The 23,547-nt window shown below is 37.6% G+C and overlaps 4 protein-coding genes across 6 annotated transcripts; 2 read left to right on the forward strand and 2 right to left on the reverse strand.

The window, feature by feature from the left end:
• The first annotated feature begins 1,204 nt into the window (after positions 1-1,204).
• ift57 (intraflagellar transport 57 homolog (Chlamydomonas)) lies at positions 1,205-5,571 on the forward strand. Of its 2 annotated transcripts, none has more exons than XM_057333480.1 (12): positions 1,205-1,379; positions 2,277-2,578; positions 2,927-3,101; positions 3,185-3,303; positions 3,380-3,470; positions 3,581-3,651; positions 3,927-4,047; positions 4,326-4,397; positions 4,480-4,611; positions 4,747-4,809; positions 5,023-5,089; positions 5,249-5,571. In XM_057333480.1, the coding sequence occupies exons 2-12, from the start codon at positions 2,442-2,444 to the stop codon at positions 5,425-5,427; spliced, it is 1,227 nt and encodes a 408-aa protein (XP_057189463.1). In that variant the 5' UTR covers positions 1,205-1,379; positions 2,277-2,441; the 3' UTR covers positions 5,428-5,571. The 2 variants fall into 2 exon arrangements, with proteins under 2 accessions (XP_057189463.1, XP_057189462.1); XM_057333479.1 differs by having other exon boundaries at positions 1,215-1,379; positions 3,578-3,651; positions 5,249-5,570.
• A 1,277-nt stretch (positions 5,572-6,848) lies between these two features.
• On the forward strand, positions 6,849-12,715 carry tmem71 (transmembrane protein 71). Of its 2 annotated transcripts, none has more exons than XM_057333492.1 (10): positions 6,849-6,955; positions 8,229-8,277; positions 8,376-8,424; positions 8,558-8,767; positions 9,255-9,445; positions 9,627-9,812; positions 9,974-10,040; positions 10,149-10,207; positions 10,581-10,630; positions 10,737-12,715. In XM_057333492.1, exons 2-10 carry the CDS (start codon positions 8,253-8,255, stop codon positions 10,758-10,760), a joined length of 861 nt encoding a protein of 286 aa, XP_057189475.1. In that variant the 5' UTR covers positions 6,849-6,955; positions 8,229-8,252; the 3' UTR covers positions 10,761-12,715. The 2 variants fall into 2 exon arrangements, with proteins under 2 accessions (XP_057189475.1, XP_057189476.1); XM_057333493.1 differs by lacking the exon at positions 6,849-6,955 and adding an exon at positions 6,983-7,525.
• Positions 12,716-13,008: 293 nt separating this feature from the next.
• Positions 13,009-15,114, reverse strand: apom (apolipoprotein M). The gene is made up of 8 exons (XM_057333782.1): positions 15,082-15,114; positions 14,733-14,906; positions 14,177-14,316; positions 14,006-14,079; positions 13,797-13,904; positions 13,569-13,667; positions 13,185-13,220; positions 13,009-13,102 (listed from the first exon to the last, which is right to left on the reverse strand). The coding sequence occupies exons 1-7, from the start codon at positions 15,112-15,114 to the stop codon at positions 13,204-13,206; spliced, it is 645 nt and encodes a 214-aa protein (XP_057189765.1). The 3' UTR covers positions 13,009-13,102; positions 13,185-13,203.
• A 3,316-nt stretch (positions 15,115-18,430) lies between these two features.
• si:dkey-7l6.3 (zinc finger protein 623) lies at positions 18,431-21,060 on the reverse strand. Its single transcript, XM_057333481.1, has 3 exons — positions 20,550-21,060; positions 20,408-20,471; positions 18,431-20,308 (listed from the first exon to the last, which is right to left on the reverse strand). Exons 1-3 carry the CDS (start codon positions 20,862-20,864, stop codon positions 19,464-19,466), a joined length of 1,224 nt encoding a protein of 407 aa, XP_057189464.1. The 5' UTR covers positions 20,865-21,060; the 3' UTR covers positions 18,431-19,463.
• Positions 21,061-23,547: the final 2,487 nt, after the last annotated feature.

The raw sequence follows: 23,547 nt of genomic DNA on the forward strand, positions 1-23,547 counted from the left end.
TGGTTAGAGCATGGTGCTAGCAATGCCAAAGTCATGGGTTCGATCCCAGGGATTCCACGTCCTCAGAAACAAATGTATAATGTAAATGCTTTGGATAAAAGCGTCTGCCAAATGTATTACCATGTGTATAGTGTTAAAAAACTGAAGCAGGAAGTGTTGTTTTTGTCTTAGGGATATCTTCACAATTACTGACAAAAACTGTTGAAATTCGAAGAACTTGAGCCAGAACAATATAGTGAACAATTTTATTGTGATTTTTATAAAAAAATATGAAAATTGCTGTTGCAGCAGTTACTTGCTTGTGTTTGCAGTTTTGCCCTGCCCAATATGGCGGTGCATTGACATCAATGCATCTGTTTGTCTATGAACTCAACAAACATGATGACATTCATGACATCACAATTTTGAAAAAACAAACTTTTAGTTTTGGAACATTGGAATTTAGGCACATGTTGGTGTTCGCCATTAGATTACTTTTTAAAATATCTAGGTCATGCACTGTTTTTCCATCCTACCCACCTAACAGTGCAGAGCCTACTTCTTAGTGGGACCCTGGGTTGAACTGCAGCCCTCCTGCTACCCGCGCCTTATATCCTGAGATCAGATTGCACTCATTGTGATGTCATATATGGAGAATTCCACAATGGGACGTATTTGTAAAAATCCTTAGAGATCGAAAATATAAAAAGCTCTCCATTTCTTGAAAGCAAATATTTTTAGAGTTAATTGTGTATGTGCATTTTGCTTAATGGTTGTATTCTGCACTTTTCATTTGACTCTTTAAAAATATATACAATAACATAAAAGATCCAGAAATATACAATATTCTAATGTTTAGAAACGTAACTCACTCTATATGTAATAATACGGGAAAATTCCCGACTTGTAAGACATGTGCGTTGTACTGTGAGACCTCCATATAAAAACGGGGATGGGTAAATTAGTGTTTTATCATTAATATGTGATAACTCCCTAATCCCTATTAATTTAGAACGTTTGGGCATACCAACATGGCGGCGCGGTAGCTTCAGTGTAATGACGTCATGAGCAATCCAGTTATTTATATAGATTTACATTTAGTCATTTAGCAGACGCTTTATCCAAAGCGACTTACAAATGAGGTAAACAAGGGAAGCAATTGGAACAACATAAGGACAACAAAAAGCATACGTGCAATAAAACTGGTCTCATGTAGTCTACCACAGTAAACAGAGCTACGTTTTTTTTTTATGTAGAAAAGAGATAGAAGTCAGAACTGATCGGTCAGGTGCTGACGGAAGAGATGTGTTTTCAGCCGATTCTTAAAGATTGCAACAGAATCTGCTGATCTTGTAGCAGCAGGCAGATAATTCCACAAATGTGGAACAGATCCAGAGAAGGTAGGTGAGAGCGATTTTTTACCTTTTTGGGATGGCACCACGTCTTTATAGATCAGTGATTATGACCCATATAGACCACAGGGTGAGCACCCCCCGCTGGTCTCACTAACACCTCTTTCAGCAGCAATAGCTTTCCCAGGAGGTCTCACATCCAAGTACAGGCCATGTTCAGCCCTGCTTAGCTCAAACCTCAATAAGCTCAAACCTATCTGCAAGATATGTCAAGTCCTGCCACCACAAAAGAACAACCAGCACAACAGAACAAAACACTGACACAACACATACAAACTGACACTATATGACAGGATCCTGTCAAACTCACTGAGAACTTTTATCAATACTTTGCTCTTTTTCTTTTTATATTGATATTTATATATAAGATACTTATATACTTTTATTTTTATCTTAATCTGTATTTGTGCAGAATGTTTATATTTAATCTTCCTGTGCTTTGGCAATGTAACATTTGTTTTATCATGCCAATAAAGCTTCATTGAATCTTGAATCTTGGGCAACCAGTCTTGGGCTACAGGGTGATATGGCTGCTGATATGGCTGCATCTAACTAAACATGTACACACAGTTCATAGATAAACTCTGGCACACATTTTATTTAGAGACTAACAGATCTTAAACTACAACAAATGGTGCTTTTTAACTAATATTCCTACATGTTAACGTAAAGCAGTTGTTTCTCCAGACCACCAGGTGGAATCACATTCTCAGATTCTCGTAAAACTCGCAGACTATTCAGCAAAAAATCTATTACTGCTCCCTTTTATTTTATACCACAAACATATAATCAATATAATAATTCATACTATTTTTTATCATTCTCATCATTATCATGAATGAAAATAAAATAACTAATATTTTGTTTCCTATCATGGCGCCGAAGGAGTGTGACGTCATTCATGGCGACGGTAACCACAACATCCCGAAGCCACTGCGGCCAGAATCACATCCTGCCTGCAAAAAACGAGTAATAAAATACAGATACTGCTTACAGAAAACGAATAATACATAAACACACACATCGAGAGAAAAAGAAACGTGTGTAGGGATGGCAGAGGAGGATGAGCGCGGTCCCGGTGCGGTCTATCAGATGTTCGTAGTGATGGAAGATCTTCTGGATAAACTGAAGGTCTTGGATTATGAGCAGCATGTTCTGGACAAACACAACATCAAACCTCTGTCGAGGTAAACACAACACATGCAGTGCAGATCCTGCTTTATGATTTAAGTGATATTAAATATCTGTGATATAAAATGAGTTTATGAAGTAAGTTTTTCTATGCGACTTATTAAGAAGAATATTTAGCGTTGGCATACACGAGAGATGTATGCATGACCATATAATAACTAACTATACATAATAAAACCCATAAAGGATTGAAATTACTATTGTATTGAGAAGAATCTGAATACTTTGTAGAGCTAATTAAATATTCCTAGTTACTTGTAAATAAATTAAAAGAAAATACAATTTACTTCCAATCAAAGATCTGCAGAAGTGTTTTTTTTTATTCCTTTTTTTGTCTTTTGTAGGCATTATTTTGTCTCTAGCCCTCACGTGCTGTCAAATCCTGGAGAGCAGTTTTATTTGTTCAATGTCATTGCCGCCTGGTTGATTTCTCTTTGCGGGCGGCCCTTTGACACACCACAGGAGTACGACGACCCCAATGCCACCGTCTCCAACATCCTCTCTGAGCTTCGTGCACTGGTGAGACATCGTCAAGGTGATGGCATCTTTACAAGTGTGTGTATTTGGGTTTCCTGTTTATCACTGTGTCTGTTTGTGTGTAGGGTGGCCAGGTTGATTTCCCCCCAGCTAAACTAAAGTCTGGATGTGGAGAGCATGTGTGTTACGTTTTAGATCAATTGGTAGAAAAGGCACTGAAGAGCAAAGGATTCTCCTGGAACAGGTAAACAGAAAATTCCACATGGTTCACAAACTTTTGTTTCTCAGCGTATATACACACTAACACATCTCTCTGTCAGGCCCCAGTACCCTTCTGTAGAAGTGGAAGATGAATGTGTACAAGAAGATGATGCTGAACTTACACTCAGTAAAGTGGAGGAAGAGATGACAGTGAGTCACACACATATTCACACTGAGTACTGTTGAAAAAATGATAGTCAAGCACAGATGCAAAAGTCAATGACTGTGAGTCAAACACACACTCAAACTTTTTTTAGCAGGAGAATGAAGATTATGAGGATGAGGAGGGACTTGATTTAGATGCACTGAAGACCAGAACCAATCAGAGTGTGAGTTTGTCATATCAGTAACTACATATTACAACATAATGCATACAAATATTACAAATAAAATAAAATATTTTGCTCTCTCTGTTCTTTCTACAGGTGGTGAGTTGTTCCTGTGAGGTGTTTACTATAAAACCGATACAAAGTAGTCCACAACTGGAGGAATGTTTATTAAAAAACAAATTTATTTAGGGACCATGTTTTCTAATTTTATAAGACAAATAATACATTTCCCTAAATATGCTGTCAAAGAAATCCAGTATATGTGTGTGTATGTTCAGGAACTCAGTGGTTCGAGGCCTGCAGAGGTTCTGGAGTCAGACGTTGATGCTACAGAGTGGAATCTGGAGGTGGAGAGAGTTCTTCCACAGCTTAAAGTTACCATTCGGACGGACAACAAGGTTTGGCCATTAACTTCTGTAATTCGTAAACATAAATCGCATGAATTACACATAAATTATCAATAGTAAAAATAGCAATCAATGGCAAAATTTAAAAGACGATCCACTATGATCTTACTTTAAGTGCTAATGTTATTGTATTGTATTAGCTTACCCCAATGTTGTCTGTAGTGTATTTACAGACACTAAAGATCTCTTAATGACATTTTTCTAAAAAAAAGTGTATACTTAATAAACCTCTGAATGGCTGAGATACTGAGTGTCACATTTCATTTCAGGACTGGAGGATTCACCTTGACCAGATGCATCAACATCAAGATGGCATCAACACATCCTTGCAGGAGGCCAAGGTCATCCCCACATCCCTCCATCTCAGATGTTGTTTGCATGTAAAAACATAACAAAGAATATAACACGTAAGTGTTTGTGCAGGGTTGTCTGTTTAAGCTGAAGGAAGACATCACTAAAACACTAGAGAAAGTGGGCAGCCGTGAGAAATACCTGAACACTCAGCTCGAGCATCTGATTTCAGAATACCGCCAGGCACAAGCACAACTCAACAAGGTGAACATCTCAGCCAATCAAAACAACTCATTATTCCATGCATCCAATCAATACGCTGTCACTGTCATTTTTAACAAATCACATAAACACACAAAAATGGATTTTTGTATAGTTATTTGTGTTGTTGTGCTTCAGGTAAAGGAGCTTTATAAACAGGCAAGTGGAGGCGTCACAGAGAGAACCAGAATTCTGGCTGAGGTTAGTCTGAAAACAACATTACCGCAAGAGTCATGTGATATTACATAACACATAATTGTCATTTGGTTTCAACACAGTACAAATTAAAGGGCTCCATCGTGGCGTCAGTGTTAGTTTTGGAATGTGCTTCATATCACAGTGCAGTACACAACCTTTACACAAACACTTGTGTGCACAATATTGAAACAGCATTTGTGTATGTTTGTGCTTCAGATAAGTGAGGAGCTGGAGAAAGTCAAACAGGACATGGAAGAGAAGGGCAGCAGCATGTCTGATGGAGGTAGTCATATCATCATGTATATGATTTACTGTGTGATTTTATTTATTTAATTGTCTGTTTTCTAGTGTAGTGTGTTTTGACAGTGTATGCTGAAGAGTGCGGTTATTATTGTTGTTTGTTAACGAAAGCGGTGTATCATGCATGGGCCTTGTGTTGCAGCTCCAGTGGTGAAGATCCGTCAGAGTTTGACTAAGCTGAAGCAGGAGATTGAGCAGATGGATGTTCGGATGGGAGTGGTGGAGCACACACTACTACAGGCCAAACTTAGAGAGAAAAACAACATGACCAGAGACATGCATGCAACACACCTCTCAGAGCCCAGCACACAAAATTACTAACATATGTTCACCCGACACACACACACACACAAATGATGTAACTAATCATGTTGAATGAGTTGACTATGTTTTGTATAAATATTTGTATAAACGTTTTTAAGTGTTAATAACAAAATATCTGGTATTGAACAATAAAAAATATTTTAAAACATATTATAATTAAAAGTATTGTGAGTAGTACCCACTGCTTCTCTGAGTGATGCAAGATAGTTAAACTTGTCTGACTTTTCTGTGTTGTAACATCTGAGTAAATTTGACCTACAGCCATCTGATGTCAATATTAGAATGGATCAAAGCCTCAAGTTAGCTGAAGTATTAGCTTGTGTAACAGTTCCCTAGGGAAAAAGGGTGTAACAGTACCCTTACATGTAGACACAAAGGCCCTGTGTTGCACATTAACAACACACATATGTGTTCCATGATGTCATTCTCACTTGAGATTATTTTGGCCATCTGTACATTGTCAAGTTATCAGTTACTATTTCTAGAATGACAATCTGCAGCTAAAGTTAACGTATTACAAAAACAAAGAACTTGTGCAAATCTCTTTTAACTGAGCAAGACCAAAGGCATGAGGATTCTACTAATGTACACTGCTGGGTTTCTGTCACCCTCTATAGTGCCTACAATACCAAGCCTGAGTGTCACAATCCACTCTGCATTGTTTGGATGAGCCCAGACCAGCAGATATAGGCATTTTCTATAGGGAGGTTATTATGCATGCACTGATTTTAATGTGTCACTACAGATATTAATGCATTGCTGCATTCACACATGAAATACTTTGAGACACGTGACCCAGTCTGTGAAAACCAGGCTAAAGTCTGAAAATCTAATTATGAGATAAAAATAAATTTGTGACATGGTCTTACTTAGTCATTATTATAGATATTAAGACTATATTTTAACAGAATGTTCTTTATGTTATGTAGTATGATTTTATGCAGAAAACTGTAAATTACAAAAAAATTACTTGGCTGGGTTTATAACAGACTGGGTCATATGTTTAATCAGTTACACTCAGAGAATGCTAGATGGTTTCAACCCATAGTTGTGTAAAATATGAACAAACCCAATCATTGGTTTAAATTAACCTATTTTTAAACTAACCATAGGTTGATGCTTATGAAAACAACCATGGTTTTATTATAGTAAAAGTGTAATAACCCTGTTTTTGGTGGATAGATTAATCACAGTTTTATTAGGGTTATACACCATGGTTAAACTATGGTCACAGTAGCAAAACCATGGTTTATTAGTCGTTACCGTGGTAACTATAATTGACTTATTTTTCTATTTTAAAACCGTGTTTAATTTTCGTCAGAGATAACAGAAATCCAGCAGCATTTGTATTACGTAGATTTGTATTGTGGAATAATACAAACTGTTTCTGCATTTAGTAAAGTTTTATTTTGGACTGTGCAATCTCTCTCTCTCTCTCTCTCTCTCTCTCAGTAGGCGCGGCTCTTCATGCCTGTCAGTGTAATGTACCAGCGGACAGTCTGGATTCGCATTCTTTTTAAATGAGGTAAGTCTTGTTTTTCATTTCGATTCTGAATCTCAGCTTTTTAATGTAGGCTATTAGCTTGATAAGGTGAAGCTTAGCTAGAAAATAGCGGTAGTCTATGTGGGGCGGAGCTGTAAAGAATGTTGCGAGACGAAACCGGATGTTTATTTTGACTCTTTAGCAAATATTTTCATATATTTGTTGTATACGCTGTTTGATTTTGGATATTTGTATAGCTGCACAATTACCGTATAGTGAATAATAAACTGAAAGTCGCGAGTATTTGTGTGTGTTTCGCGTATCTGATGCGGGCCGCGGAGCACAAAGACTACAGGAGCGTCTGTACCGAAAACAACTAAAAGACTGCACACTACTCCGTGTTAAAGAAAACAAAACATAGGCTAATGCATGTGAATATTTCGCAAAATCGAGCAATAGCTTTGCTTAAAGCCATCGTATTTATTTTGATATTGTGAATTGCGTCCCCCTCAAAATTGATATTTTTGAATTTTTTAACTTAAGTTGGGACACAGATAAATGTAGATCTTTTTTTTCTTCAGCCACATTTGGTCAAAACTCTTCTTTTTCTCAGTAAGTAATTAAGTAGACATTAAGGGAAATAAAATTAAGAAAAGTGTTCAGCATATTGTTGGTATATATTCTGCATGTGTGGTTTTGTGGTTGAGGTATTTCAGAGCATGCTGCATTTGCTTTGTAAGATCAATTCCCTTTAATGTTGCTTTAATCCTATATTTTATAACTTCATAATAATTTCTTGTATGTTCAAAGTAAATTCAGGAAATGTGTGTTTGAGAAATATAGAAAGAGAGAGGGTTGGGGACTTTCTGTTCGAACACAAACAGAAAGGTGTCATGTGATCACAGATTTCTGAGTGAAAAGAAATGGGCTGCTATTGTGGGCCATTACTGTACTGCCCCATTTTTGCCGTTGGGCTCTTTCTTGGCTTTTTGCACATTGTGCTCACATACAAACGACACTCTGTTCAGCCAATTAGTTTATCTCCAGACAGTAAGTGGTTAACAGGAAGTACAGTAAAGTCTCCACCCACTTTGCCAGCATCATCCCCATCTGGATCATCATGGCTGTCTGATCCCCCTCCCATCCCTCAGCTTTTAATACCCAGCATCACTCTCCAAGGCTTTTTCCATTTTCACTACTTGAATAATTTTAAATTCATGGTGTAAATGCTTATATTTGTTTTAAACCTGTTTAATCATGCAATTAAAAAATCTGTGTTTTTTTCTGTATCTATATAATTAATATTGTATTACAGGTTTGGCATCAAAACAGCTGAGCCATGTTTTTTAGAGGAGCTGTTACGAGTAAGTATGTCTTAATATTACCTCTCTCTTTCTCATTTTTGTCCCTCTTTCACTCTTTGACAGGACTGTTGTAATGTTAACTTGATATATTTTTAAAGGTTCCCCAATTAAGACCAAGAGCTTGGAGGCTGAACATGTTTGTCACAGGTACAGACATTTAGACAAGCAGCAGCAATATTGCCATCATCCTTATTAAAAGTGTAAAAAAGTTCACGTGTGCTGCTTGTTTGTTTCTTTGACTATTTGTTAACGTGTGCTCATCAACATTTTTCTTTTTTAGTCTTGACCTCTCCCACTTCTCCGACTCCTCCTATGAGTGTTTCTCCACCAATCCGCTGACAGGCTCAGTGTGCGCTTGTCGCCGGAGTCCCCGCCTGCTGGCCAATGGTTACTATGTACTGACGGAGGACAGTTTCAGCACAGATGACGAGGGCAACGTCACCCTGACACCCTCACACACCAGCGTCTCATACAAAGAGAATCTTGTCCGGTGGGTTTTATTTCAGTGTTTGAGAGGACTGTATATGTGTGTGTGTTCTGATTTATCTAGGAATTTTCTGAAATGCAATGGGTATAAATGATCTCATATATTTCAGGATGCTTATAGGTCAAAACAACATTCTTTTGAAAAAATACAGAATTGTTACAAATATAATGCAAAACACCTTTTCATCCATTTTAATTGTAACAGTGTGTCCAAATATGTCAGAATCGGAATCAGAAAGAGCTTTATTGCCAAGTGTGCTTGGACACACAAGGAATTTGTCTTAGTGACAGAAGCTTCCAGTGCACATACAGGTTAAAAAAGTGACAAGGCACAGCACAGGTAACAAGCCGTAAAAAATAAATACGTGAGTCAGCTATTAACTTTCCTTTGCATTTATTCAGAAATATGGAACTTATTTATTTAGCTTGATAAAATAAAAACAAATGAAAATACTTTAATTATTGATTGTATGTGCATGCATGTGCTGTAGAATATTCAGACGAAGGCGCAGAGCAAGAAGGTCATTGGCCAGCCTTCTGAGTGATGTGAGCCAATCATGCCAGTCCTGGCTGGAAGCAAGCGTTTTTAGAAGATCTGATCCCGTCACACCCCTCCAGTCATCATCATGGATAGAGTTAGACAATACCTATGAAAAAGACGAACCCATCAGCTTCACATACGGTTAGACAGCATTTCGATTTGTAGATTTTGTAGATTCCTGAATAAAAGTATTATTCTTGTCCATTCTCACCTAAATTGTGTGTTTTGAGGGTCAATCTGCAGTCAAACACTGTAGTAGTTTTTGTAGATTGGAAATTCATTGTTTTTATGAACATGTCTTTATATTTCTTTGTATATGTAGATCCCACTGATCATGCTCCCTCAGATAAAGTGGCTCCACAGACTCTCCTTGAAGAGGAGGAGCCTCAGACTGAGTCATGCTTCGCCCATGAGCAATTTAGCCAATCAGTGAGCGGCCTTCTGGATGTTCCTCCCCCATCCATGTGTCACCACAATAGTTGCAGTTCATCCAGAAAGACATCATCAGGTAAGAAAGAGGGGGAAGGGAAGCAGTGCATTGAGATGTGCACTGTCCTGAAAGACAAAAGCTTAGATTCTTGTTAATGGAAGTTTCTTTGAAGAAATAATAAAGCCAGGTCAATGTGAGTTAGATAGTTGACATTTTCTGGTTGTTTTTGTGTATTTCAGACACTGTGATGCTTAAAGTCCTCCTTTTCATTCTTATTGTGTGCCTCTGCATTGCCATCTCATCCAGGTAAAGAAAATGTGTTTGATATAGAAAGATGTATCTCTCTGCTCTCTCATTACTATTATAAATGGGTTGAGTTTTTTTCCTCACGTTGTGATGTCATAATGCTCACAGGTGGCTGCTGGGAAGTGTTTCTGCAGCGGTGGCCTTCTTAGCCCTGCTTTCATCCTTATGTGAGTAAATGAATCAAGTAAAATAGTGAAAGTAGGATTCAAACTATAGCGTTCAAGTCAACATGAAATTGCATTTGCAATAAAGAAAGTTGTTTCCTGTAGCTCAGTGGTTAGAGCATGGCGCTAGCAAAGCCAAGGTCATGGATACGATCCCAGGGATTGCACATACTTAGAAACAAATGTCTAGTATAATGCAATGTAAGTCACTTTGGATAAAAGCATCTGCCAAATGCATAAATGTAAATGTTAATGTTTCAAAACCCAGTACATTTATTAGATTTTAAATCAAGTTTACGAAAACAAAACAAACATTTCTTTTTTAATAATGTATAATATGGAAGATAAGATCACTCTGGTTTTCTCTGTCTCACAGGTATCTCCAAGCCTGGAACAGCAGTCCGCTGGAGGAGAGCAAAGACTGAGGTGGGATTCTGCGTTGAATTCTAACTATTGTTTCGGTGCCCACATACAAATGTATGAGATTTTATTCTGTAAAGACACTAACATCAGCCCTGTGTCACTCCAACAGGACATCACCTCCAGGAACGAGTGAGAAGTACACACCTATGTGGAGTCATCTCAGGAAGTGAGATTGTTTAAATGCACATCCTGAATCACCGTCACATATTAGTTATAGATCAGTTTTACTTTGTGGTGTTTCCACTGATCAGCTGCAGAAATGTGAATATTAATAGATAAGATATTAGAAAGATCAAACAGGACCATTAAAGGTCAAATTGACATGCAAAGAAAAGCATGCATTTTATTCAAATGTGTTTAAAATGTATAACTGTTGGACTAAAAAGTTGCTAAAAAGTTTGATTAATCTTGTCAAATGAAAGACTTGACAGCATTATAATAGGTTCTCTGTAAGCCAGTGAAGATGCCTTGCATGGCGAGACGTGAACTGCGTTGTGTTTGTAAGTGCATTAGTAAGACTTGGTTGGGGTCTTTAACATGGTTATTGGGGGTCATGTGTTTATCAGATGCCCTCAGATGTCATAGAAATCTTTTTCTGCTGCAACATCCAATTCAATGGTGTTGCATATTAACCAGTTTTAAACTTTTTGATACTATATTGTGAATAGCAAATTCGGGATCTTAAAAAGTGCCAGATTTGCTTTGCATAAATGCCTCATATTTGTCAGGTGCCTTTGATGTACAAAATTCCTGGGTCATACATGCAAATTCACATTGTGTGACTCAACAGGGTGCAAAAGTGCTACTTGTAAAAGCACAATAAATATACTAATAATAATAGTTATAGAATTGCACTTGAAAATAAAAATTAAACCCTGTTTGCAGGGGTGCTGCCAAAGCAGAGCCATGTTTTATATGTATTGTATATTATGCACGTAATTCTGTTACATTCAAATAAGGCAGCTTCCTTCACAAGTTCTTACAAGAGAAGTTGCCTGTAAAATATTTAACCAGCAATAAATAAGAAAAGTTTAGGATATTTTTACTGAGAATACAGACCTAAGGACTGAGGACTGGTCTGCTGGACAGTGTTCAAACCTTTAGGAAGAAATTCTTACAAAAACGTTTATTGCAGGTGGTGGAGTTTTATTCTTTTGAAAGGCAGCTCAGGTTTTAAGAAAGACATTCATGAGGAAACAAAAGCAAAGCAAAATGAAGTATTACATTTTAGAGGTTTAGGATGCTAAACGTCTGAATGCAAACATGTTGGAGACCCAGCCAAGATAAATAAAAACAGGGAAATTTACTGAAGTGCATTAAGCTTGTAGCCAACAGAAATATCTGTGTTTATATTCAATGTGTTGTGTTAATGTAGGTTTAATGTTTTATATCATCTTTTTGTTGTATCCATGAGCGATGAAACATTACAGCATGAGAGACTTATTCATTATTGCTGCAAAACTAGTAAATATTTAATATAAAGTGTATTCTAATAAAAGTAATTCATTGTGATTATATTTTTTGCGATGCAGAAAATATGTACAATCATATAGAGACAGAAATGTTGGAACACATGATTAAAGGAAAAATATTGTGTATTGCTTTGTGTAAGTTTATTATGTCTTGTTAATTGTAGCATTAAGTAACTGAGTACAGAGTCGAAATGAAAAGATTGTTGTCATTTTACCAAAGCATAAAAAGCTGGAAATAATTGAAATGTATACATTGAACAAAAAGAAATTCAAGACAAAATTGTCATTATTTTACTGAGCTCAGAAGACTGTAATGACTCTGTAACTCTATACTTACTGACAACAGAACCGGTTCTTCAGTTACTGTGTATTATTCCACTGCATGAAAGTGAAATTGATCTGTATACACTGTAAAATGTAATCTTAAAATGAAATGTATTTATATAATTTGCACAGGTACATTTGAACATGACGAACAAAATCAGCCTAGTTAATAAGAATTGTGAAATTAATAGGGCTTTAAAAATATTTTAGACCCTATGTGTTTCTGGGTTATATATTTACAGTGTATTTTTTAAAATATTGTTCATTTATCAATAAAGGTTTTATATATACAGTAATAGTTTTTGTTGTTTGCCTATAAGACCCTTATTTTGACTGTATTCTCTTATTTTTAATATTCTTTTTACACCTACACTGTTTTTGCTTCTCCACAAAAAATCCCACCTGTAAATGTAAATTCAGGTTCTGCTGGCAATTTGTGACAAAACAAAGAGTAAGGTTGACGAAGCTTTTCTCACAGAACTATTTTTCCAAAATCCCTCAGTTATGTTTGCCTAGCTGTTTTTCTTTCTAGTGACTTACTTTAATATATTCTTTAATGAAACTTTAACACAAACTTTTCACCGTTTTGGTTTTAACACACTCTTTATTGAACCCGTAACAGCGCTGCAGTGCAAAAGTCACATCCAGGACTGTGAAGATTTGTGCGGCTGCTGGTGACCTTTGAGAGTGACACAGTGAATCATATAACTGTAGTTTGAAAATATCTCGTATTCAGTAGAAACCCCAGTGTTCAAACTTACCTCTTTGTTTTGAGCAGTTTTATTGTTTACAATAACCTGAAAAAGATAAAAAAAATGTTATTTTTAACCTACGTTTGATCAAACAGTGATAAACCCAACCCGTCAATTAAGATGTCCATATTTGATCCAACCATGGGTCAAAACAACCCAGCATAGGTTAATTTATAACCCAACAGTTGGGATTGTCCCTTTTTGACCCTACTTAAAAAGAAACCAGCATTTTTGAGTGTACTGTATATACAGTTACATATTTGTTTTATATCAATCATTAGATAACACTTGCCCCAACTGTGCTTTCTCTCTTTCTTAATATTCCTGTTTTTAGAGTATCTGTTTTACTTTTTAAAATTAGGAAATAAGACTAAGACACAAAGTTTGGTCAACCTTTTGTCAGGGGCGCCTTCATAAAATCTTCCATGAGAAGACATTCCGTTTTTGACTTAAATTCGTCTATCACGTTATCTGGTGTCTTTTCATCACGAGCTGTAATGCAAGATGGACAGATTTTATTAAACAGACAGAACTCACTCTAAAAACTCTCTGTGCTCTTTAACTATAACTACACCAGAAATAATGTTGAATAATTCACATGAAGATATAAATAATACTGACAAAATAACATAGCGCTGACTTCGTCGTCGTCATCTATCATCAATGTAACGATACATGAGGGGCAGTTTACCCACTTGCCATCCCAGATCATCGCAATGGCATCGAAATCTGCTCATATGTGAAATAAATAATGATAGAAGATAGTGTTATGAATCAGATCCAAGCAGCTCTGCCTGATTGTGTTTCTTGAATTGTACATCAATGCGTACCTTCTCTAAACAGTAATGGATCTGTCATAGAATGAGCCCAGTAGTTCCAGGTTTTGGACTGACACTCCTCTCCACTGCGATATCATTGAAAGCAAAATTTTCATATGCATGAAACACACATTGAAAATATTAAAACAATTAATAGGCCAATGTTTCTCTGTTTACACTGACCTGCGCCAACGTTCAGTCACTATCAGGGTGAAGTTTGCACCTTTCTGAATGTCAAGAACAGAGCTGTCAGTGTCCTTGAAGGACTTTATACCATCTTCATCCCACGCAGTGGCTGCCACAAAATTCCAAGAACCCATATACTGCAAAAAAAATCTTTTTAATAAACACTGGAAAAAGAAAGCAAAAAAATATATATAAATGAAACATACATACAGGGTAAAACATCTACTTTGATTATAAAATACTTGCGTGTCTTAACATGTTAATGCAAACATTATATCCAAAATTTGTTGTAAGAGAAGAAACAGTAAAATATAAAATTCAGTTTAAGCCCCTACTGTCACACAGCCAAAATGCACTCATCTACAGAACTTTTACTAATGAAATAAAAGATATTTGTCAATTAGACAAAGACAGGATGTTTATCTGATCTTTTTTGAAGTTAGGTATTTGCTATATAATTTTGGTCAGATTTAATAAAGAGACACGTCATTTAAGGGCATGTTGCTCCTGATACTGTGAACCGTATAAGTAGCATACAATGTATGGCTCTTACCTGATCAGTGTTTATGACAGAGGTGGAGAGAGGTGCTGGAGGAAGACACGGCACCATACCCTGCATCCCTGCATATAACAAACCCACTGCTGTTCCAAAGAGACCCCATATTATGTCAATCATATCTGCGTCAATAAGATAACCCGTGTCAGATGCTGGACCGACTTTTTCAGACTGACAGATGATATGACAGAGAACTTTTTTAAATAGTGAGACTGTCAACCACCTGCAGGTTGTTAGCTTCTTTTCTATTTGTTATATATTCATCAATGGTTCATCGTGTATTTGTCAGGGCAATGTGCAAATCAGCAGACCCCAATACTTTGCCCTGTTCCATCCTCCCACGCACCCTCCAGAAAAACACACATTCGGTTCTCACCATGTCCACAATTTTTTTAAAACAATTTGTTATTTGCTTATTGTGACCTTTAGGTCAATGTGTGCAATTTCTATTTGGTAAACAAAATTCTGTCATTCTCTATAGTGAGTGAACATTTCCAGAGTTAAAAGAGTTGAAGTCCTATTATTGACAGGGGACATTAGGTTCTTACCATTGTACAGATGCCTGCTACAATAATGAAATAGAATTAATAAAAGAATAGCATATATGTGAAACAGGAAATAATAAGGGACTACATTAGTAAATTATTATGCGATTAAATATGTAAATGATTATGTACATTATATTATGTGCTTGTAGGCCTATATTACACAATGCAACATACAGTACTAGAAACAATCTGGTGTGATTTCGTGATAGCCAATACAGGATCAGATAACCCTACTGACATCTACTGGACAGTTTTATTATGCAAAATTATCGAAATTATTTTAGTAATGCCCTGGGGTAGACATACTTTGTGTAGCGAAAGCACGTGTAAAGCTAAATTGAAACAACAACATCGCAGGCGCATTTTGTAAACATGGACAATTACTTTAAAGTGTAAAGTGGGTGCTTAAAGTCCCAGTGAAATTAAAAATGACAATTCTTATTTTTCATGAAATATTGCAGCGTTTATAGTAAATAGCTTATCAATGTGGGTCATTTTCTTTTTAAAATGCATTTACCCTCTTAATATTCAGTTAAAATCTGAAAATGGACTGAAATGACTATCCATCTCAAATGACGTAAATTAGACGGCTTGGCCGGATTATCGGTTAACTCCTCCCCTTCAACTGTCAGTCTGCTGCCAGTTTCATTTCAAAATCAATACAACAGCTGTTTTTACACATCCAACAATTCGCAGTGAAAAACGCAAGCCACGCCCACCAATTTTCTCTATTTTTCTCCTTTTAACTCGGAAATGTGTCAGAATACAGAAGTAAAAACGATCGCAACTTCCGGTTCACGGGGACTTTAAAGCAAATGTGTTTGCTCACATCTGCTCTAACTCCTAACAGCGCTCTGCACAGGCAGCAGTGAGGACAGTGAGAGGATCTTTACTGAACGGATCCGCTCCATTGAGAGAAGCCGCTCTGAGCTAACACAGCTGATCAGAGATCAGGAAGAGGCTGCAGTGAGTCAAACTGAAGACCTCCTGAAGTATGGAGCCAGAAATATGACAAAACAATCTGAATTTGAATTTCGTAAACCTGAATTATTGACAAGTGTTTTTTTAACAAAACTGAATATTATATGGGAGTTAAAATAGTTTTGAATTAGATTTTGATTTCGAATTTGAATTTTTTTTACTTGAATATTGAACATTTGAAATTTAACACAATTGCTTTTTTTTAAGGCAGAGTTTTATAGGCATGCATTTTCAAACAACATATTTTTTGCTCTGAATTCTTAGATTGCAAATATCCAGGTTTTTTTTAATACAGCCTCACGTTTTCAAGATGAAGAAGAAATTCGGAACATCAAATTCAATTATCTAAAATTCAAAACGCAGAAATTCAGATCGTACAGAAAGTAGGTCAGAGGTCGTCCACAGGGAAGAGAAGATCTCGGAAGAGTCAAACGGAGCGCTTTGGCCACAATGGCCAGTTATTTGTTCTTATTATCCAATCAAACTCCAAACATGCTGTTTTGGAGAGTGGAACTTCTTACATTGCAATAAAAAGGATTTACATTTTTCAAATTGCGACCACGCCCACAAGACTACACGGGTTGATTGTTTGTTGTTGCTGCAGCATAGCCAAGCTCATACCATACTGAAGCAACTGGAGCAGATTGAAGAAGTGAAGAGGAGTGCTGAGCTGGAGCAGCTCTCACAGATAGATGGTCATATCCATATCCTACAGGTACACACAAACCTGAAAAACAGAATCAACGTCTTTGTGTTACAGGCATTTATTTTTTGACTAACTTTATAATAGTGAACCTCATAATGAGCTTGGCTGAAATGTTGTCCGTAAATTTGTTTGGTTGAAAAAATTGCGTGTGATGGATTTAGTCCATAATTACAAATGACAATTGTTTAACATTGTTTTGTATTAGTATTTTTATGTGACTTAAAAAGGTCAAGTTTTACAGAAAGTAGGCTGTTGGGACAGGCCTGTTATGTTTATCTCACTGAACACAACGTTAGTACTTTTATCTGTGCGATCTTCATGTAAATGTAGTTTTCGCTGTTTTGTTTGTATAAAGTGCCCAGTCTCTCCCTAATTCGCTGGGATATCGCGAGCCACTCCACGCTATTCGTCCTTACACTACTTTTGATGGTGTAGAAAAATCTGTGTCTCAGCTGAAAGAAAAACTGGAAAATGTTCTTAAAGGAGTGCAAAACAGGCTGTCCAGTGAAGGTAAGGTGTTATTCTGTCATTCTCATAAATGTATTGAGCAAAATGTGAACATGATAAACTTGCATGTAGATTAAATATTCTTACCCTGAATGTGTCTGTCTGTTTTCACAGTAAAGCGCATCGGAATCATAGCCATCCTGGATTTCACAAATGGGGGAAAGTTTATATCTTGTAAGTTAATATGCAAACAGCAACATAAACTTTCACAAGCTAAGTTTAATAACTTTTAAACAAATTATTTGTTTCATTGAACACAGTGGGTTTGTCTCAGGCTTCCATAAGTTTACTCTGGATTCAAACACCGCAAACAAATCCTTATGCCTGCACGAACGGAACACATTGGTTACTCATACAAAGACACACCAGAATTTTGTTGATCATCCAGACAGGTTTGATCATCATTCTCAGGTTTTGTGTAGAGAGAGAGAGAGAGTGAGTGGACGCGATTACTGGGAGGTTGAGTGGAGCGGTGAGGTGGAAATATCAGTGTCATACGAACACGAAGGTATTTGGAAGAATGGTAGCAAGATTTCTGGGGCACCATTGACTATCATAGTAGAAAGAATTAATGTATTTTTTTCTTTTGGACACAAAGGAAAATATTTTGAAGAATTTAGAAAACAAACAGTTCTGGGGCACCTTTGACAACCAATCTCAGTTGCTAACATTCTTCCAAATATATTTGTGTTTAACAGAACAAAAACATTTATACAGGTTTGTAACAGAGGGTGAGTAAATCATGACAGAATTGTTATTTTTAGGCGAACTATCCCTTTAATTCAAACAATACCCAACCCTACTTTCAACTTTAACTTTGCGATTTTTTAAAACATGATTATTAATATGGCTCCAGGTAATCTCAGCTGGGTTGATAGCCAGTTCATTTGTAAGTAGTATTAAGTTTATACAAGTTATCAAGTAACAAACACATTAGACGCAGTATAGCCAGTTGTTTTGTCCAACATTTTTATTCTTGTTAAATAAAACTGACAGAGTTAGTGTTTCTCCTATAACGGCAAATATAAATGTAAAATCTAATTACATCTAATTTAGATTACACTTAACTCATTAAAATAACCACACATTATCCTGTACATCAAGTACATCTTTATGTGCAATCGCATATTTCTTGTTGAACATGTCGAGTTGACGTCTGTGCACGTGCCCTTAGGAGTCTTATGCCCGGTTTCACAGACAAGGTTTAAGGCTAATCCCAGACTAAAATGAAAGTTTGAGCAGTCTTAACTGAAAATAACTCCCCTTTAAACATCTTAAAGTATGTCAGCGCCATTGTTTTGTCGCAGGATGCACACCAGTAATGTTTTTTACTAAGGCATTTTTATAAAAGTAGTTTAAATACCCTAATTTCACTAAGGGTTAGTCCGGGTTTAAACTAAACCCTGTCTGTGAAACCGGGCCTTTAAGTGATAATTCACCCCAAAATTAACATTTTGTCATCTATTCACCGCCATTTCAATCAAAACTTGAACATGACTCTTTTCATCTGCAGAACACAAAAGAATAGATTTTGAGAAATGTCTCAGTGGTTTTGAGTCCATAAAATGGAAGTCAGTGAGGGCTAGTGTTGTTTGGTTACCACATTCTTCAGAATATCTTTTGTGTTCAGCAGAAGAAAGTAAGTCTTACAGGTTTGTAATTACACGAGGTTTAGTAAATGATTAAGTAATTTTTCTTTTTGGGTGAACCATCCGTTTAATGTGAGTTTTGGCTCACATAGATGTTTTAACCCACATTTATTGGCTTCCATAAGCAGGTTTTAGTAAATATTTTACAGAAAGAATCTCACAGAAAGCTTCTCAGGTTGTTGTGTTTCATGTCGTAAAACAAAACATTTGAAAGATTCAGTCAGCTGCATGACACCCCCACCAACAACTTATGTTTATATAAATATGAAAAAAAGTAAATAGACAAATATGGCATCCTGCATTCCCTCTGTTTGTGTAAAAGTCAAGGCAGTGATTCTTACTGAGTGTGTGATGCTACATGTGAGAGTGTGTGTAAGTCAGGATGGTGTTTTTTGGTGTGTATGCGCAGGTACTGCTTTCCTGCGAACCGTTTCCCACAGCGTGTGCACTCGTACGGTCTCTCCCCTGTATGGACAGTCTGGTGAGCCGTGAGATGGCCAGATTGAGTAAAACGCTTCCCGCACTGCTCACAGCGATACGGCCGCTCCCCCGTGTGAATGCGCATGTGTGTGTCCAAACTCTGCGACGTTGTGAAACTCCTCCCACAAATCGAGCAGATGAAGTGTCTCTTGTTGGCTCCGCCTACCCGCAAAGTGCCCAGTCGCCCGTAGAGACCCAGTCCTGGGACGTGCCCCAGGGCAACCAGCCTCTGTGCAGCAAACAAAGAGGATCCATGGGATACAAGAGGATCTGACCCACCGAGCCCCTGCGGAGAGGTCTGTGAATGCGCGAGTGTGTTACGGACAGAGTGAGCGGCCCAGTCGGAGACCAGATCCAGATTTGGCTTCACGCACAAATCTTCCTGAAATACTCGAAGATGGGAGGCATGTGTCTCCGACACGGTTTGCGAGAGGGAGAAGGAAGCATCATCCGAAACCGTCAAATCGACACTGGAGTGCTGGGACTCGTCGGCACCTGAGTGTGTGTCTGCAAATGTTAGTGTATGAGAGTGAGAGTCTTGCTCAGGGGAGTGTAAAAGTGTGTGACAGTGTGGGTCATGCATGGGGGAGTGTGTAAGCATGTGTTTACAATCCTGCCCTGAAATTTCAGACACTTCTGGTTTGGGAGAGTCGTGAGTTACTGCAGAGACACTTTCACCGTCATCATCATCATCGTCTTCATCTGTTGAGAAACATATAAACAAAAGCTGTTTTGCAACAGTCCACGAAGTGAAATAAAACTAAAATTGAACAAATTGCCAGGTTTCCCTAAATTTCTCACCTCCGAGGGGTGTCTGCTCTAGACCTTCCTGTTTGATCTGAATCAGGTCTCCTTCCTCGCGAGACTGAAAAACAAGCACGAGCTTCATTTTAAAGAAACATCAATATCATCACTATACAAACTTTTCAAAACATTATCTCACCTCCGCTGAAGCCCCCCGGCTGGTGGATTCTACCCCGGACGTTTTTCTGCTCACTGGCGCTTCGCGAGCGTTGCTGTCACACCGAGCGTCGCGAGGTGATGCGTTCTCGTCACAGAACCCCCGCGCCGCAACGATAGACTCTATGAGCTGGAGTTTCCGTCGGAGCTCCTCGTTTTCCTTCTGGTGGCGCGAGATCTCGAGGTGTAAAACGGCGTAGCCGTCGTCCACCAGCTCGCAGATCTCCGCCACCGCCGCGCGCGTCAGCGTCTCCATGATGGTCGCGAGTTGGGTGTGAAACGCCCGGTAATTCGCCATCCTCTGCGCTCGGGCCGTCTGCAGGTCCGCGGGCAATTGTGTGCGTGTCAAATGAATTTAGATTACAGTGACGATTCCTTTCGTTGGCCGTAACGCGTTGTTTTCCTGTGATGTTTTGATGTGCAGTCCGAAATAGTGTAAAACGCTCCGAGACTGTTGCTATAGTGGAGGCTGAGATTGTTTCCGGGAGATTGGCTTAGTTGCTGTGTCAGAATAAAAGTCCTGGTGCTTCAGACGTATACACTATTATGTGCCGTCTCGAGTTAAACAATGTTGAAATAACATTATTGTTAATATGATCAACCCACACGGGTCCCAGCTAGAAAAAACTGCACACGGTTCAGAACCTTTCTGTTATGGAGGACCAAGTGTGCCGATTAGCAATAAAACGAAGAATCAATTGATCAATTAAATAATTAAAACATAAAAATGTTAACAAATAAATAACTTTTCAAATTGAGAAATTAATAGACTTATTTAAAATGGTTTATTTAATTTGTGTTTTAAAATGTAGTTTAATTGAACAATAAAACGTTAAATAAAAAAATAATTTTAAATGTATAAATAAATATATACATTTAAAACTGTTTATTTAATTCATGCTTTAAAACGTAAAAAAATTAAAAGTTTTATTGTGCACATTTTAAATGCACATTTTAAATCGCTTTTTAAAAAACCATTTGTCAAATGCTTTTCTCTCTCTGTTTGCCAATTGCTTTTCTTTTTCGTTTTGCCAAATGCTTTTCTTTATCCATTTGTCAATCGAGTCAAAAAATGCCATTGGACAGTACACACGTGGGGGCAACCAATCAGCTTTCGGCTCAGGTTTAGGATACACCCCTTCTCCTACATGTCATACGAAGTAGATGTAAGGCGGAGTTTCATTGGACAGCAAGAAAGACCTACCGCCATTAAAACAGTTACCTTATTGCGCCGCGCGCCATAACTACATGACATGGCAGATGTAAACTCGGACACTGCATATATGTGAACAAAACAAGCATACAGACAAAAGCCCAAATTACTCTTCATCAATCTACACACAAACTCCAGCAGAGAATGATCGAAGTTCAGCGCGTGAGAGGCATGGTCGCGTTGTTCTTTTACGATGGCGAGAGACTGAGCTGGAGATCCGCACAGAAACAAAGTTATGAACTGAGTTCAGCGTGAGCTGTACCCACAATGGCCTCGACACTGAACCTATCCCCTCAAAGAGCCCAGGATGTGTTAATCAGTTGTTGTGGATGCCAAAACGAAATCGCGTGGCGGTGAATCGGGTGTAGTAGAGACGAGGATGAATCTCGGTTGATATTGTAATGCTGCCAGGAAAGCTTCCTGCAATCCATTTTCAATAACACCATTTTCAATAACAACATTACACTGCACGTGAGCAGCGCGGCAAAAGACTATAACCCATTATAAACAGAAATTCTGTCCCTGGATGCGATGCGATGGAACAAATGCCTTATTATTAATGGTTTCTATGGTCATTTGTTGCACTGCTCGCGTGCGGTGTAACATTTACTCCTCGTGCATCATGTGTGCTGCACATCTTGTTATATAGGGGTACACACCGGTGGTAGCATTCCCCGATAACAACTGTTCCTAATCCTGGTCTCATGACCCCCAGGTTCTACACATTTTGTATATTTCTCTTATCCACCTTAAGACGTTTGCTTAGTAAGTCCGTAAGTGCCCTGCGAAGTGGTTATCACTGGATATTCTGCCGTGATTCCAGTTCGTAAGGAGCGTGAATTATGTTCCATTCGAAGGAATTAACCCTGATAAAACACACCTGAAAAAGCTATTCAAGGCTTCAGGAATAATAACGTTCGACTGCTGCGCATATTGCTTGCCGTATCACGTTAAAGTACCGCTAGAGCGATTCAAGCGCATACAAAGCAGTTGGCACTTGAATCGCTCTTAAGGTACTTTAATGTGATACGCGATGGAGTTTTTATCAGGATTAAGGCTGAGCTCGTTAGGAAGGTGGATCTCTAGGGTCATGAGTTGAGAACCACTGTTCTAGACGGCGCAGCCCGTCTCCGTTCGGTGTGCAACCACGCTTTAATTTGAGATTTTGTCTGTATGCTTGTTTTGTTCACATAAATGCAGTGTCCGAGTTTACATCTGCCATGTCATGTAGTTATGGCGCGCGGCGCAATAAGGTAACTGTTTTAATGGCGGTAGGTCTTTCTTGCTGTCCAATGAAACTCCGCCTTACATCTACTTCGTATGACATGTAGGAGAAGGGGTGTATCCTAAACCTGAGCCGAAAGCTGATTGGTTGCCCCCACGTGTGTACTGTCCAATGGCATTTTTTGACTCGATTGACAAACGGATAAAGAAAAGCATTTGGCAAAACGAAAAAGAAAAGCAATTGGCAAACAGAGAGAGAAAAGCATTTGACAAATGGTTTTTTAAAAAGCGATTTAAAATGTGCATTTAAAATGTGCACAATAAAACTTTTAATTTTTTTACGTTTTAAAGCATGAATTAAATAAACAGTTTTAAATGTATATATTTATTTATACATTTAAAATTATTTTTTTTATTTAACGTTTTATTGTTCAATTAAACTACATTTTAAAACACAAATTAAATAAACCATTTTAAATAAGTCTATTAATTTCTCAATTTGAAAAGTTATTTATTTGTTAACATTTTTATGTTTTAATTATTT

This window comes from Triplophysa rosa, linkage group LG5 (genome assembly GCF_024868665.1).
Source record: "Triplophysa rosa linkage group LG5, Trosa_1v2, whole genome shotgun sequence".
NCBI classification, from domain to species: domain Eukaryota; kingdom Metazoa; phylum Chordata; class Actinopteri; order Cypriniformes; family Nemacheilidae; genus Triplophysa; species Triplophysa rosa.